At 49.0% G+C, this 12695-nt stretch overlaps 1 protein-coding gene across 1 annotated transcript in view; it reads right to left on the bottom strand.

The window, feature by feature from the left end:
* ARHGAP32 (Rho GTPase activating protein 32) overlaps window positions 1–12695 on the bottom strand; it is a 153132-nt gene that overhangs the window by 89317 nt on the left and 51120 nt on the right. Inside the window, exon 5 of the mRNA XM_059488375.1 lies at window positions 10599–10685. Coding sequence (XP_059344358.1) covers window positions 10599–10685 — 87 coding nt within the window. The remainder of the gene's footprint in view (window positions 1–10598; window positions 10686–12695) is intronic.

Here is a 12695-nt window from a genome sequence, read left to right as displayed (position 1 = left end):
TCCTTTGCTTTCCTATTTCCAAAACTTCCTGAATTCCTTACTTGAGGTCACCTAGAGCAGATTTGGCAGACAGAGATCTCAATTTTCTTAAATTTCATTTCTCAAGCAGGCCATGGCAGCAAACAGCTGGCTTGTATATATGTTTGCATGTATGTATGTATGTATGTATGTATATATATATATATATATATATATGAGATCAGAGAACAGAACCATGCTCTTGCAAACACAAACTGCCAGTGAGAAAAGAGATTTTTTGTAGGTGCAAACCCAAAAAACTATTTGAACACCCCCCGTGACCCCGTTAGGCCTGCTATGCCACAGGTCAGACATCCATGATATCACTTACAAACAGCAGGCACTCAGGAGCACAGAAATAACAAAACCCTGCTGTATCTGCCACTGCTCCCTTCCAGCCCCATTCATCCTGACACCCCAGAACGAAGCAACACTACCAGTGCTTGGAAAATATCACTAACAGGGTAAGAAATGCCTCTGGGCAAGGTTAGAGATAAAAACCAGGAGTATTCCCAGGGGAAAAAAAATCTGTGTTGGAGATGCAGCTGATCAAGCCTCAAGGAAGGGTGAAACATTATTTTGAATGCACAAGAAACAGAAGCAGTTATGGGGAGGTTTTGTGAACAAAGCTGGAGTCAAAATGGAAAATCATCTGCTTTTCTGGCAGCTGCAGCCATCAGTTTTATGAAGAAAGAGTGAAAAGTGGTGCCAAGGCCCAGAAGATGAAATATTTAAGACAGAACATCTTCAATATCTAATATCCCTGATGGCAGCTTTCCAAAACCTAAACCACAACATTTGAAATAAAGGCACAGTTTTTAACCCACAGATGACTTTAAAATGCACCATTTAGAAAACAGAAAATCCTGATCTGTCAAAACCTGAGCCCTTGGTGTCAAACCTGCTCTAAGGTCTTGGCAAATACACTCTGTGTTTATTTCTGATGCCTCCATCCCCCAGCCTGTGGCACATCCTCACAGTGACGCAATTCAGAGCGACAACCAACACCTGCTCCGTGCCTTTCACAAACCTGGGGCCCAAACCTGCTCTGGAACTCTGGGAAAGCCCCCACAATTTAGGGAACAAGCTCAAATCAGGTTTGCCCTGAGAATTCTGTGATTGACTCCCCTAAACAAAACTTATTTGTAAAGTGACACAGGGTTGGGCAAAGCCCCTCTATTTACTGAGTGCAACAGCAGCACTCTCAGTCTTCCTATCACCCAGACAGCTCAATTACAAATTATCTTCAGAGTACCAGTTTAATAACCCATGTGCACTCAGTGTAACTGGCAGGAGAGAACTTCAGAAACTGTTGTGATTCTGTATTTTGCTACCTGGCTCTGTGTCAGTAAATATTTGCTACAAATAGCAAAAATGCTGCATCTCTGATTTATCACTGAAGTATCTTTAGGACAAGTTGCCCTAAGGAGGGTTAGGTTGGACATTAGGTTGGATTTTTTTTAATGGAAGAGGTTGTTAAGACCTGGCAGAAGCTGCCCAGAGCAGTGGTGGGTGGAGTCACAGTCCCTGAAGAGCCAAAACAACTGTGTTGATGTGGCACTTGGGGACAGGGATTGGTGGTGGCTTGGCAGTGCTGTGGCAAAGGTTAAACTCCATGATTTTGGAGGTTTTTTCCATCCTAAATGACTCCATAAGTCAATGATTCTGCCTTTACACACACACTGTTCATTATGATGTGGTTTCTGTGCCTTGAGAGAGCCTTTTTGAAACCATCCTTTCCTGCCCTGCTTGCTCTCCACTGGATGTGCAGTGAATCTGTCATTTGGAAGTGCAGATGCTGTTCCAAGGTCTGTGAACTTCCCCCACCCCGAGGCTGAGCATCCCAGCTGCTCCCCTGGGCTGTGTGCTGCTGCTCCCTCAGCCTCCTGCCCCAGCATCACCCGGTGACCAGGGCAGCTCTGCAGCCTTGCACAGCATGGCAGTGGATGAAGCAGCTTTCGATGGTTTGTCCCAAAGCCCTGTCACCTTCCCCAGGTAAACACATACTGACAATGGCAAACCTCCCCATAAGGAACAAACAGCAAGGCAGGAAGGAATATCCCCACAGTCCTCCTCCCATTCTGGACTTGAACCAAGCCTTGCTCTTGGAAAAGTTGTAAAACAAGTGAATTGTAGGCAAAGGGCTCCTCTGCAAAGCATCTGCACTGCTCAGTTGTGGGGATGAGTTGGTGTCTCATCAGAACAGCCCCAGTGTCCCCTTCAATTTGTGGCCAGGCCCAGCCTTGTCTCCAAAGCACCACATGAGGGTCAGGAGCCGTGCCAAGGTCCATCCCAGTGCCCATGGCTTTCTGCAGGGGCCCTCAGTGCCAGAGCACAGTCTGCTCTCTAATTCTGGCCTGCTTTTCTGCCTGAAGGCAAAGGACACGACATTAACAAACAGCCATGGGATTGTGAGAGCCTCTGCTGCTCACAAAACCCCTCCCAGGACAGCACTTCCACTGACCCTGCACTTCATCCTGACAAAGGATCTCCCCTCTCCCTCATCATCCCTCCCTAGAGCAGGGCCTGGCCCTCCCCTCCGGCTGGGGCTTTCCACCAGGGACACCACCTGAGGTTGTTGTGTATCACTGCCGTTCCCTTTGACAAGAATGCCCAGCAGCTCAGCCTCACGCAGCTCTGATGGACTGGGAGCCTCTTGTCTTGAGGTAATTTCCAGATCCCCTCTTTCCCCAGCAACACCTCCCCTCAAATAAATTCCTGAGCATTTCTCCACTGGAATTTGAGCACAAAAGCCTCTGTCCCTGGCATGCTGAGGGGACAGCTTGAAGTACACCTACATTTGCACCTGCTGAAAAAATGTGCTTTAGCAGCAACAGCTCCACAACAGTTTTTATTTTTGCGATGTCAGAAATTTATTATAAATGAATTATTCCATTCAAAATCCACACACAGCTACAACCCTGATTTAGCATCTCATGCATCCAGAGTTAAGAAAACAAAGAGCTGACCCCATTTCTGTCACAATACACGTTTAAATAATTAAATAGAGCAAAAAAAAAAATCTGAAGAGAGCCATGAATGGAGCAATTAAAGACCAAAGCTGAAGGGTGGCAGTAATTTTCATGTCTCGTGAGCAGTGGATGGATGTGAGCAGTGAATCTGCCCCAGCAGCAGGGAAGGGAAGCCCAGAGCCCCAGGGTGCAGCTGGGACAGTGCAGGCTGCTCCTGGAGGGACAAAAATATCTTTTTCCTAAACTGGCACTGCCATGGTGACATGTCCAAACAGGACAAGGGGAAACAGCCCCAGGCTGTGCCAGGGGAGGTTCAGCTTGGACACCAGGAGGAATTTCTCCCTGGAAAAGCTGGAAGGGGCTGCCCAGGGAGGTTCCTGGAGTGTCTAAGGAAGCCCTGGATGTGGCACTCAGTGCTCTGGGCTGGTGACAAGGTGGGGATCAGCCACAGGATGGGTTTGATGGTCTGGGAGGGCTTTTCCAGCCTCAAGGACTCCATGACTCTGTGTGAGAATTAAGGATCACAGGCCAAAACCCCAGGCTGAGCAAAGGGGATGGTGAATGTGCTTTCAGAACAGGACACAGCAGAGCCCAGGGTTAATCCTGCTGGATGGGAGTGCTGCCCTACCCAGTCCTGCAGGAAATCTCTGAGCACCAGCCAGTCAAGCCCTTGTCCTTAACAGCTACTATCCCAATTAGTAAATGAATTTATCCTTTATGTTAGCATGCCAGCTCCAGAGTAATGATGTTATTTAAGCAGTTCAGATGTAATTCAACCCCTAGAGCTGGCAGTGTACTTCCCCAAAGCCTGGACCAGAGCCAGGTGTTTCCAAGCCCCTCCACCTTGGCTTTGGGATCTCCTGAGGTCTGAGCACAGCCCAGAGCACCCTGCAGGCTGCCTGCCAGCTTCAGGCACTCTTGATTAATTCTCATTCCCATTGTCACTTTGCTTTTATTTACAGCTGCTGGGAGCAGGAGGCACACACACAGTGTGTGACCTCAGATCCACCGGAGCACAGCACTGCAGTGATGGATTAGCAGGGTGCAAACCAGGAATTCTGCTGCTTGCTTGTCTGATGTGAAACAGCCCTCAACACCCCAGAAAAGCTTAGGACAGAGGTTTCAACATATGTGAACATCTGGAAGGATGGGGTAGAAATACGCAAGCCAGAAAGGCCTGTGGGCAGATGTCGCAGACATTTCTCCACAGAAATCCTTTCTTTCAGATTTCTGTGTCTTCTGGAAGGCAGAGGCCTCAGAAGAGAAGGTAAACAATTGTTATCAGCTGCTGTGGAATGCAACAGGATTCACCTTGATTGGCTCATTTTCTATGTTTATAATTAAGGGCCAATCATCAGTGCAAGCCAGGGGACTGAGTCCCTGGACACAGCTTTGTTGTGGATTCTTTTCTATCTATTCTTAGCTTAGCTAGCAGCTCTGCAAACCTCTCTCTATATTCTTTTTAGTATAACTATAATGTATTATATCATATATTAATAAATATGCCTTCTGATCAAGATACAAGATTCACCATCTCTCTCTCACCAGCTGCACCCATACAGGTGCGGTAATAGGCAGATTTTGAAAGGGTTTTGTGGATTTACAAAATACCCAGGACTTGTTACCCAGAGGAACAACCTGGTTTAATGCAAGGTGTCCCTGCCCATGGCAGGGGCTGGAACTGGATGGGCTTGAAGTTCTTTTCCAACTCACACATTCCATGATTCCACCTCCAAACACCTGTACACGTGAGGCACCAAACTTGTGCACAACCTGTCAGGGGAAGTCTCATTTCCCTGGTCACCTTCAGGCAAGTGGTGCCAAGAGGCAGAAAAGAAGAACAAAAAACAAGGCAGGGGAAAGGTCATGGTGATGACCAGAATTTTAATGCATCTGAAAGCAGAGGAGCTTTTCGGAGCCTTGAGCACACACAGCCTGGCCCTGACCAAGGGGTGAGGACACACAGGAGGCTGCATCATGGCAAAATTTGCTGTTTAATAAAAGCATCCATTAACTGCTTCTGGTTTGTTTAGTAAAATCCTAAATCAAGGCAGAAAATCCTATATAAACATGGAGAAGGAGGCTAACACACATTCTGAAAACAGATTTTGCACTGGGTAGGATCTACCTGGATGCTCCACACAGATATATCTCTTTAATAAATACATGAAAGCTTTCCCCTCTCTGTGTTTCTGTATGTATATAAAGCACACAGAAGAATTAATACCTGTGAGTTAGAACCTGTCCTTCAGTCATCAGCTTAAAGAGCTTTTCACAGGAGCAAAGTAGCACTTAGTTCCTGTTCTCCAGGTGTTTGAGTTTCAATCAGAAACTATTAATAACGACAAAGAACCCAACCATATTTTGAATGTTTGATTCAAAAATCTCCTGCAAGCAATTTGTGGTTCCAGCCTGGACTATCCCAGGCAGCCAGAACCAGCAAACCACATTTGAGATGTTGCTCCTCTGACTCTTCCCTGTGGGAAGATCTTGCACTCTCTCCTCCCCAGAAAACACCCAGGAGGGGAGTCCTGCCTGCTCCTCCTCCTCGGAGCCTGCTCTTCCTCCTCGGAGCCTGCTCTTCCTCCACAGAGCCTGCTCCTCCTCCTCAGAGCCTGCTCTTCCTCCATAGAGCCTGCTCTTCCTCCATAGAGCCTGCTCCTCCTCCTCAGAGCCTGCTCTTCCTCCATAGAGCCTGCTCTTCCTCCTCGGAGCCTGTTCCTCCTCCTCGGAGCCTGCTCCTCCTCCTCGGAGCCTGTTCCTCCTCCTCGGAGCCTGCTCCTCCTCCTCGGAGCCTGCTCCTCCTCCTGGGAGCCTGCTCTTCCTCCATAGAGCTTGCTCCTCCTCCTCGGAGCCTGCTTTTCCTCCTCAGAGCCTGCTTCTCCTTGGAGCCTGTTCCTCCTCCTTGGAGCCTGCTCTTCCTCTTTGGAGCATGCTCCTTCGCCTTGGAGCCTGCTCTTCCTCCTCAGAGCCTGCTCTTCCTCCTCAGAGCCTGCCTTTCCTGGCCTCCCCTGTGGCCCTGTACTCTCCTCACTGCACAGGGAATGTGGGGATGCCTTCAGAGCTTGGCAAATGCTGCTCTCCAAGCAGAAGGTGCCCAGCTCAAAGCTCCTGCAGGGCAGAGCTGGGACAAGGGGCTGAGGTTTGGGGCAATGTCCTCCTCAGGGCACCAGGGACCTGAGCAAACACAGCCCCTGCTGGGAGAACAGGAGCAGGGCACAGCACTGGGCATCCCGTGCCACAGGAATGGCTCAGCTCCTGCCAGCCTGAAAATGGGAGCAGGAAAAAGGAGAAAACCCTGCCTGGAGCACGAGAATTCCTGCTCTGGGAACAGCCTTAGAAAAAGGATTCCTTTGCTGCCATTATCCCTGGGAAGGAGGAGCAGGAAAGGTGCTACCATCACAGCAGTGAGCCTTGTTTAATCCCTGGGATTGTGTCAGCCCCGACATCCCTGCTGAGCAGTGCCTGTCACTCCTGTCCCAACAATCCACCTGGGAGCATGGACATGAGCAGCCAAAGCCTCAGGAAGGGCTGGAAGTTCCAGCCCCAACCCTGAATGTGAACATCTCCACAGACAGTCCTTGTTCTCCCCCTGCCACTCCAAATGCCACCAAAAACGATGCTTGAGGTGCATAATCTCATTTTTCAGAACAACACCACAAATTTCACATTTCATTTTTCAGAACAAAAGCTGAGATTGGGCATTTTTCTGTTGTAATATTTAAGTAAGTACACAGGGAGTTGCTGTAATGTCACGCAAACAAACCCCAAAACATCCAAAGGCCATTTCCAGCCTTCCTTACAAGTTGATTGGATTAGCCCATTCCAGACCTTTTGCAGGCTCTGAATTGTGCTGATTTATTCTCCAGAGACAAAATAACTCCTTTTAAATGTGGTTCAGACCGTGTAAATTCTTTGTTTATCCCTGTGGAACTCCCAAGTGTTGCAAACACTGTCCAAGGACTTTCACAGCAGCAGGTACAGCACAGGTTCCTCAGGGGTCTCAGCCATCCCTGGCTCCTCCAAGAACCACAGGGATCCCCAATTTCTGTCCCCAGGTTCAGAGGGTCCACAGGTACAGTCCTCACACCACCTTCCTGGACTTCACCCTTTTATTTTAATATCACTTTTTTCACAGAACTCCTGAAATCTATCTTCTAGAAATGCAAGTTTAGTGCAATCTTACTTGGAAAAAAAGGTAAATCCATCTGAATTACTGAAAAAAACCCCAAACCAAACCCTCCCATCATTGTCTCTTCCCAATAGGATTTAATTCCCTCCCTTTGTCATTTCCTAGTTTTCAGGTTTAAATTTGTTGAAAGGAATCAAAAGAAGAATCCTATCTCTCCTCTTTTCTGAAACAGCTCTCTATATATTCCCACTTCTTCTTAAGAGCTAATAAACTGGATTAATTTTTTTAGGTTTTTAAGTAGAAGAAAAGCTGAGCAGAGACTTAACCCCTCCTCTGAACCTTGCACAAAGCCTGGATTTCACAAGCTGACTTGCAGCACAAATACACCTCCCAAAGAATGCTTTTTCAAACCTTATCTGGGAAGGTTTTGCAAAATAGGCATCAAGCACTAATTCTCCTTACAGCATTAAAATGATACTCACAGCTGGGAAGGAGTGGGATAGAATTCCCTCAGTGTAAGGAGCTGTGTCCTGCCAAACCCAGCTAAGGCTGAGCTGGATGTTTGAAATATCTGCTGCTCCAGGGCTTTGCTTTGCTGCCTGCTGCAGAGGGAATGGCCCAGAAAATGCCACCTGATGGGCACAGCACAGGGGGCTGCCCAGCCCAGAGTGGCCCCCAGACCCAGGGGTTTGACTGATTTCTTCAAGTCTGCAATCAAAAGTTGCCAGGATGGGAACACCCTCACCCTTTGCTATCTGCTCCTGCAACAAACCACAGCAATTCAGAGCTTTTACACTGATGGCATCCAGCCTCCCTGGCACAAGGTCCATCTGACAATCCAGGACACAGCTCAGGCTGCTGCAGTGCCCAAACACCAGTGCTGGAACCACATCCAAAGGGTGAGGAAAGCCAAACTGGGTTTTCAGCCTTTTTTCCTCCTCCCTTCAGTATTTTTGGCCCGAGCCAGATGCACCCTGCCAAAATGTGTCCCCACTGCACCAACACTCCCTGAGCTATTTCACACCTCCCATCCCATGCTCCTGTGGAGCCAGCTCCACACAGACACTGCTGGGTCCAAGGGTGATGGAATGGAATCTTCCCCTGCACAGGGACAGGCCAGGGGGGCCAGGGCTGGAGGATCTCCATGGCAGAAATGATGCTCAGCTGTGCAGTTCCAACCATGCCTTCCTGGTCATTGGATCCAAATGCCACAAATGTCTCAGCTTCCTCTGGATCTGAGAGACAGGGACATGCAGGAACGTGGGACAGGGTGCTCACAGGCCTGGGGAAGGGAGAAGCTCCAGCCAGCCAGGGGGAGTTCTTTATAACAGGAGAATAGAAAAAAAAAAAAAAAAAAAGAGAAAAAAGGGAGGAAAAAATACAAGAAATGTAAGGGGAAAAAAGAGTAAAGGGAAAGAAGGGGAAAGGGCAAAAAAGAAAAAGGGAAAGAAGAAAAGGGGGAAAGAAGAAAGAGAAAAAGGAAAAAGAAAAAAGGGAATTAGGAAAAAAGGAAAGAAGGAAAGGAAGAAAGGAGGAAAGGGAAAGAAAAGAAAGTAAAAAATAAAATGAAAAAAGGTAAAGAAGGAAGACAGAGAGACAAAGGTGGCTGGTTCTACAACCATCCTTTAATGGATGAGGGCAAATGCTAGGGTTTGAATTTGAGTTCAGTGGGAAGGGAAGGTTTGGGAAGGTTTGGGAAGGTTTGGGAAGGGAAGGGAAGGGAAGGGAAGGGAAGGGAAGGGAAGGGAAGGGAAGGGAAGGGAAGGGAAGGGAAGGGAAGGGAAGGGAAGGGAAGGGAAGGGAAGGGAAGGGAAGGGAATTTCTCAGGAGCTGGGCCTGGTGCAGAGTGGCTACAATTCCCTTTGCTAACAGAATTCCCCCATTGTCCCCACCTAGATGAAATCCATGCCTGTACACTCAAACACATCCAGCAAAGCACTGGAGAGTGGGAGCAAGGCACCAGAGGAGCAGGCTCAGGCCTCACCTCCATTGTTCCCCATCCCAGCTCTCTGCTGCTCCTGGGCCTCCCTCCTGCACAGGGGCACTCTGCAGGGTCTGATACACGATTATCCTGGAGCCACCCTGTGAACCTCTGGAGTCAGGTGGGGGGGAAGGATCACAAGTGATGTGCTCTGGAGCTAGTGAAAAACTGCCAAGTTCTCCAGGCTCACCAGCAGCAGCCAGGGAAGAATCCAGGGCTCATCCATCCACTGAGCACTGCAAACGTACCCCAAATGTGAGGGCTCCAAACACACTGAAATTCCCCTGAAGTCCCTTTGCCAGGCTCTGCCCTGCTGTGGCTGGCACAGACGTGTGCCCACGCCCAGGGTTTGCTGTGCTGCCTGTCAGCCCAGGCTGCTGGGCTGGGCAGTGCTGCTTTGGGGCCAGATTGGCTCCAGGGCGTTACAACAGTCCCAAAAAATGCCAAAACACTGGCAAATCTGAGAGATGTCCACCTGGAGCCTCTCTTCCCTCTCCCGAGAGCACGTTCATAAACATGCACAGGAACGTGTGAAAGCTGCCCACAGAGAGGAATTATTATATTAATATATTATTATTATAATTCCTGCTGGAATTAACACTGCTGGAGCTCAGCCTGGCCAGGCTCCACCTCCAGAACAAGGCAAGAGGCTCTGCTCCTTGAGATGTGGGATGCTCTGCTCCTCAGGATGCAGGATGCTGTGTTCCTCAGCTCTCACAAAACCCCACTCTGAGCACTGAGCTGAGGCAGCAGAGCAGGGACCCTGCAAATTCCCCACCTGGCAGTGTGTACTCACTGCTGAGATGGATGCTGGAGGGTGCTGAGGTGAATCATGGAAAGAGCTGCTGTCCTGAACCCAGAAAAACAACCCAACACAGGCAGTAACTCCCACTGAACCTGCCAGCACCCTGCATCTCCCACAGAGTGTGACTCACTGAGCATATCAAACACAGCCATTAGGCAGCATTCTACAAAGGCACATAGACCAGCAGATGAAGAATTCGTGGGACAGAGCAGCAGATTCCTCTGCCCAAAGCATCCTGAGATGAGAATTCCACACCAGATGTCTGGGAGCAGACCAAGGCTCCTGGCAGCACACTGAGGTAACAAACCTGTGGCTGGGGTTCTCCCTGGTGGGGTCACTGGTGTGTCCAGGTGTCCATGCTGCCCCCAGAGTGACCTCAGCCTGGGCACACCCACTCCCATCTCTGGGCTCATCCCTGGCCATCAGTCAGGATTATTTCCTTCACACCTTTCTCCTTTTTCTCCCCTCAATCCTTCTCTCCTAAAACATGCTGGTGGCAGCACCAGAGGCAGCACCCCAGGGGGACCGAGCCAGGGAAGGGGTGAAAAACCCCAGACACAGCACAGGGAAGTGTCACATCCCAACACTCTGGGACTGACACAGCACAGGGAAGTGTCACATCCCAACACTCTGGGGCTGTGTGGGACAGACAATGAAAGCCAGGCTGGGGAGAGAAAGCAGGGCACTTACCTGACAGGAGATCTGCACCAGGTACACCAGCTCCTTGGACTCACAGCCATTCCTCGTCACTTCGTTCTGTTCCTCGGGGAGCGAGAGCTGCAGGGCAGGGAGGGAGAGAGGAGAGAGCAGCAGTCAGTGAGGGCACAGAGCAGCACAGGGGCTGCACCCACAGCAGCTCCCACACATGCTGAGCCCCAGGCAATCAATCAGGCAAGGGCTTGTCTTGGGGGGACACTCCCTTGTCAAGGGGGACACTCAGCACACACAGACCCTGCAATGCCACCGGGTTCTGGAACCTCACCTGACACATTAGAAATAAAAATACGGTTCAAAAATAAAACAGTTACGGGGAGGCAAACGGTTCGAGGCATGAATTAAACCCTCCAGCTTAGAAGTCTGCAAACTGTTTTGTTTTGTGTGATTGACTCCGATTTCTCTGATCTAATTGTTCACTGAAAATATCTCTATAAATATTCATGGATAGTGAATATAGAACAGAGCTTCTCCATACCCCCTCCCCACATGTTTTTAGTTTTTTATTTTATACATTCAGGCAGACATTAAATAGTAAAACATATCTCCCAATTTCAGTGCTGTCAAGCAATTCACCCCAGCAGGGTTTTATGGCACCATTCATCATACCCAGAGTCATTAAGAGCATCATCAGGATGTGTTTGTGTGAGAGCAGTGAGGAGACATTCCTGCACATGGACTGAGCCTGGAGCATCCCACTCCTGGCCCTGTTAACCCACTAAAATGGCTAATGTTTAATGATCTTCTCTGAGAGCAGAAATTACAAATAATCCTAAGTAAGTTAAGACTGTTTGCAAAGCAAATAAATAAAGGAAATGTGTACATAAAATTTAAAAGGCTGTAAAAAAATCCTAATTAGTCAAGAGCAATAAAAAAATCCTGAACCAAATGAAAGCAGAAATGAAAAAAAGGCTGAGTAGAAGAATCCCAAGTTTCTGTATGTAATGGATGTAAGCAAGTGAAAATCAGAAGTGGGTAGTGAGAGACATCTCACAAAAAAGGGACAAAGAAGGCAAAGCTCTCTCCATACAAATGATCATGACACCTGGAATGTGTTTAACTTTGCTCTGCCAGAATCTCCCTTCTCTCTGTAGGGAAGTCCCACTGCACATGGATTCAGCCCTCTCCCTCCACCAACCCAGCTCCTGGGATTCTGACTTCTTTCCTGATGGCTGTACACAGGTAAGTAACAACATCCCTGGTCCAGAAAAGGTCTTTAGATTTGTACAATTTATTACCAGCATAGGCTGCTGCCATTAATGTGATTAAACACAACCATTGCTTCTGTATTGCACCTTCCCCCCATCTTTATCATCATTCTTTGCTATCAAATGTCACATCTGAAGTGCTATTGAGTTTTGAAACGATAGCCAAAGGAAACCCAAGGCATGCAGTAAAGGAAGGCTCACACACACTGTAGGTATTTCCCATGTTTGCCAGGTATGAGGGGCTCTGGGTCAAAGAGTCACAAAGATGATCCAAAGGCTGGAGCAGCCCTTCTGTAAGAAAAGGCTGAGAGAACTGAAAGTGCTCACTTGGAGAGGAGAAGCTCCAGGGAGAGCTCAGAGCCCCTGGCAGGGCCTGAAGGGGCTCCAGGAGAGCTGCAGAGGGACTGGGGACAAGGGATGGAGGGACAGGACACAGGGAATGGCTCCCACTGCCAGAGGGCAGGGCTGGATGGGATATTGGGAATTGGGAATTGTTCCCTGTGAGGGTGGGCAGGCCCTGGCACAGGGTGCCCAGAGCAGCTGGGGCTGCCCCTGGATCCCTGGCAGTGCCCAAGGCCAGGCTGGACAGGGCTGGGAGCAGCCTGGGACAGGCTGGGACTGGATGGGCTTTAAGGGCTCTTCTTACCCAACCCAGTTCTGAGATTCTATGAATCAAATGTGGGTTTCCTACTCCTGGAGAAAGGTTTCCATCCTCTAATCTCCCCTGTGCTCCCTGAGGGCACACAGACCCCCCCCCCCCCCCAGCCCAAGGGAATTTCAGGTGTCCCTTCACTGAGTGTATCAGTGGCAAAGCTCATCACCACAGGCCCCAAAAAATCACCAAGAGGCAACTGCAGAGCTCCCT

Source organism: Ammospiza nelsoni, chromosome 24 (genome assembly GCF_027579445.1).
Source record: "Ammospiza nelsoni isolate bAmmNel1 chromosome 24, bAmmNel1.pri, whole genome shotgun sequence".
In the NCBI taxonomy this organism is placed as follows: domain Eukaryota; kingdom Metazoa; phylum Chordata; class Aves; order Passeriformes; family Passerellidae; genus Ammospiza; species Ammospiza nelsoni.
Note: the sequence above shows the minus strand (reverse complement) of the source record. Positions and strands in the feature narration are given on the sequence as shown.